The sequence below is a fragment of the Solanum tuberosum genome, unplaced genomic scaffold (assembly GCF_000226075.1).
Source record: "Solanum tuberosum cultivar DM 1-3 516 R44 unplaced genomic scaffold, SolTub_3.0 scf00126, whole genome shotgun sequence".
Classification (NCBI taxonomy): domain Eukaryota; kingdom Viridiplantae; phylum Streptophyta; class Magnoliopsida; order Solanales; family Solanaceae; genus Solanum; species Solanum tuberosum.
This window is the reverse complement of record NW_006239051.1, coordinates 233,437-243,960: the sequence shown is the minus strand read 5'-3', so window position 1 is coordinate 243,960 and position 10,524 is coordinate 233,437. Positions and strand designations below refer to the sequence as shown.

At 37.7% G+C, this 10,524-nt stretch overlaps 1 protein-coding gene across 1 annotated transcript; it reads right to left on the bottom strand.

Moving 5' to 3' along the window:
• Positions 1-296: 296 nt before the first annotated feature.
• LOC102592920 (histone-lysine N-methyltransferase ATXR6) lies at positions 297-3,714 on the bottom strand. Its single transcript, XM_006350451.2, has 6 exons — positions 3,356-3,714; positions 2,526-2,612; positions 2,202-2,431; positions 1,552-1,652; positions 1,227-1,439; positions 297-911 (listed from the first exon to the last, which is right to left on the bottom strand). The coding sequence occupies exons 1-6, from the start codon at positions 3,633-3,635 to the stop codon at positions 752-754; spliced, it is 1,071 nt and encodes a 356-aa protein (XP_006350513.1). The 5' UTR covers positions 3,636-3,714; the 3' UTR covers positions 297-751.
• Positions 3,715-10,524: the final 6,810 nt, after the last annotated feature.

Here is a 10,524-nt window from a genome sequence, read left to right as displayed (position 1 = left end):
AATAAATAGTAACAGAAGTCGTAGAAACAAGGAACTACAAGAATTATGCTACTATTGCTAGTATAGAAGGATAAGCGAGACAACACTCAATTACTTACTAGCTTTCTACCTTAATCTATATCTCCTATATTCTCCTATCTAAGGTCATGTCCTCCGTATGTACCGTATAAGTGTCTCTCCCTCGTATCTTGTCATGCCTAACTTTAATCTTCACAAAAAGTAGGCTGCAATGATTGTTCAATTAATTCAAATGTAACAATACTAAGTAGAGATTGAACTTGACCAATTCAATTCAATTCAATTTATAAGGATATTCAACAAGTCTGATATTGATCAGAAAATGCTAAAGTTCAATAATATATAGAAGTTTTGCTTGGACGGCTTAAGGAACTTCTTTTTGGGGAAACATGAGATACAAAGATCAGAATTTTCTGAGAACACAACTTTTTTCTCCAGAACCAAGCTTAAAGCATTTACATGATGAATCACCAATAGCTGACATTTGTACACAAAAATCTTCTCAGGTTGTCATGTTCCATGAGTCCACTAAAAATATCTTGAAGGAATGAAATGTGAGACTGGACAATGAGACCAAAAACTAGGAATTCTTGCATTTGATGCACCCAAGACAAAATCATTCTTGTATACCCCTCCACCTTGCCCTTGTGTTTACAGGGCTTTTGCGCTATGTGCCAATAGATTAAAAAATTTAGAAACCAATGCTGGACAAATCAGTTTGGATCCTATGAGGTCAAACAAAGTGCTCAGTTGGATATTCATTTTCATAACCATTGTAGTCATAATATAGCCTCTCTCCCTTTCGAATGTCTCTGTTTGCAACCAATAAAACACGGCATTCACCATCAACATCAAACCTCGCACACTTCACATTCTGCTTCTTCTTCCCAGCGCTGCGTTAGAAGAAATATGTATTATTAAGAACACTCCAAAAGAAAAACCATACAATGCATGTACAAGGCATACTTGAATTTAACACTAGCCATGTTTATGTTTAACTCGTGCATCCAGTTTTAGATTAAACTGCTTGCAATATTAAGATTTCTGAAAGAGTTCAGTCTCATTCCACGAGAAAGAACACATAGATGCTGGACAAATTGATGATGTGTGATTGATTTAATTAAGTGTCGTACAAAAAGAACCAGATAAGCATGAGATATCATAGTAACTTCAAAAAGCACACAAGTGTTTGATGGAAAAGAACATACGGAGTATGATTGTTTATCCCATTGATGAAGCGAGCAATATTACTGTGCTTGTCAGGACAAATGACGAGGTCTTTTGAAGGATCATTAGTAGTTAAAAGAGTCATCATGCTATCTCCATCATCAGCTTCCCGGTTATTCAAGTAATCAACATCTCCAACATACTCTGTAATTATTGTCCAGTCTTTTATGATCGCATCTGCTTCAACAGTAAATCTGACAAAGCAAAAATAAATAGATAAATTAAGCATCCCATATTAAGATCACACAAAAAAAAAAAGATAATTTGTGAATACATTGGAAAGCAAAGTAGTGATCAAATACATACCCCTCCTTGGGATCAAAAACAACCATGAGTGGTGGCCATTCACCCTGTTTCATCATGTTCTTGCACAACTGTAAAGTTTCTGTATCGTCTTTAGATAATACCTGGAGTTCAATAACAGAAGTCATAAGATTTGAAAAATAGGCAATTCAAAGGATCATGCTTAAGAAAGTTGGGACTTTTTTTCTAAATAATACAATGAAATAAAAAAATCTTCCCACAATTTCTCCTTTTAAGGCTTTACATATCTTTTCCCGTATGGGCATACTAAGTAGCTAGATATTATTATCTCCTTGTGAAAATTTCAAGCATCACACAGAACTCAGAAGGCATGTATCCATGTAAACCACTCCAGTGGTTATGTGGCAAACAACATAGAGGATTCCCCTCAGTCAATCAGACTATCCTGAATCTAGTCAGTTGAGGTCAGCTAAATAAATCATACGATATTCAGGGAGATTTGACCATTTCTTATCTAACAATAAGATAGTAAGATGACATCTTTAACCACTACAATGTGCCAATGCATCCTTTATATTTTTCTTCCAATTGAAAGTTTTGATCCCGCTCAAAGTTAGATTCAGTAATAGCATGCCAGTCTAAATCTAACACATTTGGTTAGTCAAAATGTGAAAGATTATGTTCTATTTAACCTGCATTCCCTCTCGCTCGAGTGCTGCATGATTAGCTGATCGTGGGGCCATGCCTGGCATATAGGTAAGCTCATTGCTGAAATCTGCTCCAGCTGCTAACAAGGCAGTAGCAAGAGATGTCATTTGTTCTAATCTCCGGGTAGGATCCTTAGTCGGATTGAAGGGCAATAATCTTCTTCTCTTCTTTGAAACTACCAAGCTACTACCACGTTTTCTCTTTTTCTGGCAATCTGACCAAAAAAAACAACCAAAAGCAACACCCATCAGATCAACTAATTGGAGCAAACAAATAAGATAATTTCATCCTAACTATAAAGAATTTACCTTTGCCTGGACTAAACTCATTAATCGAGTTTGACGGTCTCTGAATCCGGAAAAAATCAACAATCTTTGTTTGCACGAGAGGAAATTCTGCACATTAGATAAGAACACCTTATCAATCACTAATAAATTAAGTATGAGCAAGCATTGGATACCCCTTATTCTTTCAAGGTTGAAATAGCCAAGACATTGCAGTACAACATGTACAAAATTGTTTATGATTACAATTTTGTACTGTCATGACCATGGCATTGTAAAACAGTGATGATCACATCTGTCTAATTTGTTTATGATTATTGTTCCTTCTTAAAGAAACTAGTACTACTAGTACACCTTAATTCAAAACTACTTGGGATTGATAATAGGTAGGAGCATAAACTGAAACATTTGGGGCTATAAAGATAGTTATTAAATCATTAGCACTGCATAAAAACATCCCCCTAGATTAGCTGTTGATACGAATAAGAGAAACTCCATCATAGCCATTTCTGTACAATCAATGTACTCTACAGATCATCAAAACTCATCACACTTCATTTGGACCCTCCCATTCCAACACTCAATAGTTTGGGATGTTCTAACATTGGGGGTTCTTGACATTTACTTGTTTACAGTTTCACACCCAAAAATAAAAGAGTTGCTTTGCTGACATTAATTACTCAAACTATATTAGTCTATAACAATTAACACCATATCGTCAAACAATTAAAGATTAGGCAACCAACATCAAGCTTCAATTTTTAGCAAATTTCATAAACACCCAAATACAATTCTAACACAAAAAGGTTCAAAAATTAAAGAAACGAATAAAAAATGAAAACCCATAAACATACTTGTCAGATTCTTGTTATCATCGCAAGATGGGCAGAACCAGGAGCCTTTGGGCACTGAAGCCAGAATGGGTCTTAAGCAAAACAGATGAAATCCTCGGTCACATTTGTCACAAAGCAAAAGCTGAGCTGGGTATTCACCAGATCCACATTTCTCACATGAAGTATCACTATATTCATCTTCTTCAACCATTTTCCTTGATTTCGACCTGTTCCTCAATGTTCTTCCCGGTTTTGGAGCTTCCGTTCTTCTCCGCAACACAACTGTTGTTGAAGAACCCATTGTTAGAAAAAACAAATCTGAAAAAACTGAGAAATGTAGATACAATTGAGGTTACTGTGAAAATGAAAACGAATTGGGGATTCAGTAGGGTGAAATAAACAACTAAAAGGAATTAATTTTTTCCCGCGCTATTTACTGTTCGCGGGAAAAAGGAGATTAGCGCCAAAAATGTTACGCGGGTCGTAGAGATTAGATTTGAGTTGCGGCCTTTTAGGCCCATGTCACGGCCCGTTGCTAAAAGGTAACATCTAAAACCAACTTGGGTCGGAAGCTGGTTGTAAAGTAAAAATAGGGTATGTGCGCGTTTGAATTCTATTTATTTTGATTGAGAAGCGTCGGCCTATCGCTCAATCTAAGAAGCTTTCCCCTCTCCTCTACGGAAGTCACCTCTTGGGCCAGAAGCTGTTGTAAAGTAAAAATAGGGTATGTGCGCGTTTGAATTCTATTTATTTTGATTGAAAGGCGTCAGCCTATCGCTCAATCTAAGAAGCTTTCCCCTCTCCTCTACGGAAGTCACCTCTTGGGCCAGAAGCTGTTGTAAAGTAAAAATAGGGTATGTGCGCGTTTGAATTCTATTTATTTTGATTGAAAGGCGTCAGCCTATCGCTCAATCTAAGAAGCTTTCCCCTCTCCTCTACGGAAGTCATCTTTAAATCTATTTCAGTTCATGGGTCTATCACTATCGTCAAACCAAGATCGTAGTACCTTAATATATGTATGTAGATTTCGAAGCCAAAAGAGTCACATTTTAGGATAAAAAATGTTCAAAAGATTACTCTTAATAGAAGTTTATCGATGTGGGAAAATTATTGGAGTGCCAAAAAACATTAAAAAAAAAAAATCGCAAAAAAAATCTAGGAAGATAAAAATAAACATTTATAGAGGACTAAACTGAATTCACGTGAAAATGAATCTAGGAAATGAGAATATTAAAATTTAATTCACGTGATAAGATTTAGGGAATAGGTCCTTTATCAAAATTCACGTGACAAGAGATTGTTATATCTCAAGAGTTGTGCAAGCTCGCATGACTAGTGTGTCGTGCAGGCACACATGACTTAAGAGTCATTCAGTAGGTTACGCCTTTAATGTCGCAACCACTATTTAAATTCATCAAGCACTTAACTAAATTCACATTAAAAAATCTAGGGAATGGGGATATAAAAAACTGAGTTCACGTGAAAAACGTGAAGAAAAATCTAGGGAATAGACAAATCAAAATTGAATTCACGTGAAAAGAGTATAACACATCAAACAAACGTGCATGCTCACGTGTCTAGTGTGTTGTACAGACAAACACGAGATAATGATTGTTCAATACCTCACACCTTTAATGCACAATCACTATTTTAATTTTTAAATCACATAACTATCTTCACGTGAAAAAAAATCTAAGGAACATGAAAAGAATTTGTTATATCTCGAGAATCATGCATGCCCACATAACTTGTGCGACACACATGACTCATTTAGTATGTTGCACATTTAATGTTACAATCACTATTTAAATTCATAAAATACTTAACTAAATTCACGTGATAAAAATCTAGAGAACAAGCACATAAAAAATTGAATTCACATGAAAAGAGTCTGCCACATCTGGAAAGTCGTGCAGGCACACATAACTTAACAGTTATTCAATACCTCACACATTTAATATCGTAATCAATATTTAAATTCATAAAGCACAAAATTAAATTCACGTGAATGATGTTTGCGTAATCAAGACACAACTTCCAATTCGAGTGTCTACGATCGTACAATAGTAAAGTAACCTAACCAAGGTACGGAGTCGAGTCCCAAGGGAGTGGTTTTGAGAATTAATAGAAAAATAAAATTTAGTTCTAATTAGTCATAGCTATAGACATTATCGAATATAAACATACTAAATCTAAGGGGGATGACGCAAGCGTCAATTATCAATGGGGGGTTTGTATCAGTTAACAACTACAAACAGTGAAAATATAAGAAAACGAGATAGAGAGATAGGATTCTTGGGATGTGATAGGAACACGGGATAAACTAAATTGTCGGGTACATGCTTTTGATAGTAAATTGTTGAATATTTGTGACTAGACTAGACTATAGTGGGGGTAAATTCTATCTCGAGCAACTTACCCCGAATCAACTCGGTTTCTCTTGAACACCGAGTTGCCGCTTGAAGCACAGCCTCCGCTTTAGCCCATTCACTCTCTCAAGCTGAATGTGTGGGAGAAATACTAGGATTCACTCTCTCAAGCTGAATCCATGTTGACCAAATACCACCAACTATTAATTTAGTAGTCTTTGTTTTACGACCTCTCTCTCGAGCAAGCCAAAAACACTAAGATGAAATCGTATTTGCAACTACAAATCCATTAAGTTCATACACAACTGCTAAACGAAATCACATTTAAACAATAAATAAACCATCAACAAGCAAGACCCAACAGATAATCTAACTCATATTCAAAAAATCACACCCCAAGAATTGAGATTTTAGGTAGACACGTAAAAGAGATAAAAATTTATACCAATATCAGTTTCCATCAACTGGGTATGGAGGATTAAGTCTTAAAACACTTCAAGAGTGAAGAATCTTTGAGACCCAAGTGCAATTTCTTAGAGTTGAAACCTTTTGAATCGTCAAGGTCTCAAAACCCTCTAAACTTAAACTCTCTAAAAAATTGTAAAAAGTTATAAGAACCACTAGGCCACACCCTTTTTTATTGAGATTGGTAACTGTTTCTATTTCTGTAAACCAATACATGGGTTGTACTGAAAACCATATTTACATAATGAACTCTGAAGGCACTATCCTATCCCTATAATGAGTCTAAAACATCAATGCTAGAGACAGTCATTAGAGTAGATCTAATTACACCAAAAACACAAAGGTAGAATGCAATTCAGTTTTACTTGCTACATATTACTCTCCCTATTCTCAAAAACTCTAAGGAGTCGTTTGGTTTGAATACAAGTTATGATGGGATTAGTTATGATGGGATAAGCTATGCTGGAATTATTTTTTATTGAGTGTTTGGTTTGTTGTATTAAAAATAATATGAATGACATAAATTTTAAGAACAAGTTGTTTGTTTACAAAAATATTCTTCATGAATGTGAAAATGATGTATAAAAATGGTTTAAAGGGATATCTTTGGCATTTACTTACTTTATCCCGGGATTACTATACCACCCGAGGGCAGGGATAACTTATCCCGGTACTAATTATTAATCCCGGGATAAGCTATCCCGGACTTGCCAACCAAACAACATAATTTTTTTTTATCCCATCACTATTTCCTTATCCTATCACTATTATTTCTAATCCCTCACACCAAACGAGCCCTAATAGTGATATGGTACTAAGCTAGAAATTTAAACAAGTATTTATAGTGTTTGAAAATGTGTTGCGAAAGACCCTACGGCGAAGTTAGTCGGGATCGCCGATACATTCGGTGATCCGATGTTTGGTCGATTTCATCGCCTTCCTACTTTAGCCTTTAGCCTCTTCGCGTTTTGAGTCGTTGCGCGATATGGTACTGCTTCGTGGAATTGTTCGGCGACACGCCGACTGCTCTATTACATCGCCAACTTGACCTTTTCCTTTAGGGCTCAGTGCACTGGAACAAAAGGCGATCTCCAGGCCGATTGGCGACTTGCCAACCGGGGTCGGTGATCTTCAGGCCTTCATTTTTTCGTTCTTTTCAGCCGCCTTATTCCTTATTGCCAAGTAATGTCCATGCTTTGTCTCAAACTCTAAATACCTGAAACTTAAGGGTTTTCACCAGATATTAAGACAAAATATGCATTTAAGGACACTAATTCTATCAAAATATACCCCTAAATGAGTCCAATTTGTGGACTCATCAACACCCCCAACTTAAACTTTTGCTTGTCCACAAGTTCAGCAGTTCAAAAAAGATGTCTCGAACAGTGCTACGCAGGACTCGATCATGAATGTACACAACAAGACTCAATTTACTCATGCCAGGATCAACTGTGTACCCAAAGATTCAAGTTGTGACACACCATTACCAAAGATTTCCACGCTCGCAATACTTACTTCCAATGCAAGTTCAAGCTCAACAAAAGTATTTGAATGCCCTCACACAAAGAATGATTCCCTACTCACACACAATGGTTTAATCATTTAAAGCTCCGGAATCAAATGCAACGCTCACACTAAAAAAGAAGAACACTATGCATATTTTCACCCATAGGTTTGCCCGTATTTTCCAATCGACATTTGTTTCAGCTCACTCAAATTCAAAAAGGTCTTTACAGGGCTTGTAATGGGGCTGAGTGCAAAGGTATGGTAATTTAAGCTTAGTAACTTTCATCCTCATGAAATGTGGTGCTCACAACACTTCATTTCCTCTTCCTTCATAATTTTCTTTAGTACTCATAAGTCATCCTATTATTCACTTTCCATGGATTGTTCAGGAACCCCATTTCTTTTGTATTTTATTCCACAACTTTTCTTTTTCATTTTTTTTTCTTTTATTTTTGTATGGAGGGGTTCCATTTTTCTCAACACCATGAGTTAAAGTAGACTTTCATTGCACTTCTTGACTTGTCCTTATCCGTTCACCACACCCCCAACTTAGGTTTTTGGCCTAAGTTGGCTAGTCAATTAACCACAAATCAAGAGGATTATAGGTAGTGGATTAAGAGAGGTCTAGTTTTCATCAAGTTTCTTCCAAAGAAAGATAAGGCTCAAGGGGTGTTAAAAAGAGGTTCGCACACTCACAAGGTAGGCCACAAAAGATGTATATGTCAAATTGGCTCACACTCTTCGAAGTTGCCTAAGATTATATCAAGAGATAGCCTTACTTAGTCGATCGGACCAACGGGGCAAATTGTAGGTGTTGTCATGCATGGTTCACAATAAGCTCATCACACAAGGCATTGACACTAAAGTCAAACAAGACTACATTTTCGCTAATGTGCAACGTTCATCGCAAGAGAATCGATTTGATACATGGCTAATCACAACGAAATGCAAAGAGTTCACATATTATCTATGCAACTTCATTTGGTCTAATCGTAGCTGTACATTCATGTTCGTTCAATTATGAACACTATTCAAGTCATCGATATTGATCAAAACCGAGACTTAAATTTGCTAAAGAACAGCCACTATCAAGTACATACAAGAGGTAGCGAAAATTTAAATTTTTTTGGAAGGGTGAAATCATTTACAAAAGCAAAAGGAGCCACAAGCTCAGACATCTACAAAAAAATAGTCTAAAATCACATTCTGATTCACAGCCCAAAAAGAATATAGCACACAAAGGTGGGCCACACCCCACCACAATTAAAAACATTTGTCCTCAAATGCAAATAACATAATATCCAGAATTTAAAATAAAGAAAGACGAAGAGGGAAGTAAAAAGGGGATCATGTCTATGCAGTCTCTCCATCTGTCTGAGCATCAGTGTCTGGAGTGACCTCAGAAGGACCAGCTCCACTGGATCCAACAATATATGCATTTGCCAAGGAAGCCTGCACATCAGCATCTATCATAATTGCTTCAGTCTCGGTCAGATCTTCATCTGCAGCTCCCTCAGTCTCCTCAAGCATCTCTTCATCAGTTTTTGCCTTTTACTCAGATCGATTATCTGCTCCGATCTATCCCCATGTCCGGTGGTGGTCTGAGGCATCTCAGACACATCTGGAATCTCTACTGTTCCAAATATCATGGACATATCAGTGGACTTCTGGTAGTCCACATCTTTTCGCAGCTAAGCGATAACAACCTTTAAAGTCGTCACCTCCACCGTGGCCCTTTGGTTGCGCTCACACACCACTATCTTGGATGCTAGGGTATCAATGGCAGTGCTTAGTGATGTCACAGCGTCAGCGAGGGCAGTGTGAATCATGCCCGAAACAGCGGCCTCTAGGTTGGCAGCCCAATGATACGCAGAATGGGCCAGCTGTCCCATCCGGAGTAGGGAAGCCTGGGTGAGTGGAGGCCGGGAAACAACAGCAACAACAGTAGGTCTGGAAGGCAGTGCAACTGCAAAAGATTCTGGAGTGTTATCATGAGTAGCAGTGGTAATAGATATACATGAAGGCCCAGGGACCAGAGTAGGCAAAGATGCCTCTGCGGGTGATGATTCTGTGTTCACTGACTCCATCGAGGCTGTCTTCTTCCTTTCTGCTTGATCCTTAAAGTACTCGACTTCGATCCTCTGGATATCAGTAGAGGATGTGGGCATCACTTCCACATCCTTCTTGGCATCTCGAAGTACCCAAGCCCGTTTGCACAGTTTCGTGATTAATACTGGAATGAAAGTGAGGTCTGGCGCTGCCTTGCACGCATGAGTATCTCTGAAGCAATGATTGTACCTAAATTTATCCGAGTTTTCTTTATGATGCAACCCAGGCAGGCGAAAAACTAACTTGTTCTGGGATGGCATAATTTTGTTGCTGATAAAATCGAACCAGAATCTTGCGGCAATGTTCAAATCTTTTTTTTCAATCGGAGCTCTTTCCTTCAACCACTTCGGAGAATCATCTGAGCTCAGTGGGGATAACCACTATTTCATCTCATCCAGTTTTTTTGTTCTGATCAAGTGTTGGCAGTGATCCCTAATATTTGTGGGCATGCCAAAGACTGCGTTGATAGCCTCATTATCATACTTCACCCTCCGGCCTCTAACAACCATGTAGTCAACTTCTTTGAAAGCTGCTGATAGCTATTTTTCTGAGGTATTAGTGTACTGTATGCACTGTAGAACTCTCTTACCCAGTTTGGAATATAAGGACCACGGAGTTTGGTGAAGATTTGGAACTTGTGGTGTCTCAGGAACTCCGTTATCTCTGAGTACCTGTCAATAACCCCATCTATGGACAGACGCTTTTCCTCATGAATCGTCCTCACCCCCTCAGCCTTTAATC

Excerpts from the sequence above, each read along its gene's own strand:
- LOC102592920 (XM_006350451.2), bottom strand. The coding sequence starts at position 3,635 with ATGGGTTCTTCAACAACAGTTGTGTTGCGGAGAAGAACGGAAGCTCCA. Across the intron at positions 2,613-3,355 it reads TGATAACAAGAATCTGACAA|AATTTCCTCTCGTGCAAACA; the intron begins GTATGTTTATGG and ends TCTAATGTGCAG. Across the intron at positions 2,432-2,525 it reads TGAGTTTAGTCCAGGCAAAG|ATTGCCAGAAAAAGAGAAAA; the intron begins GTAAATTCTTTA and ends TTTTTTGGTCAG.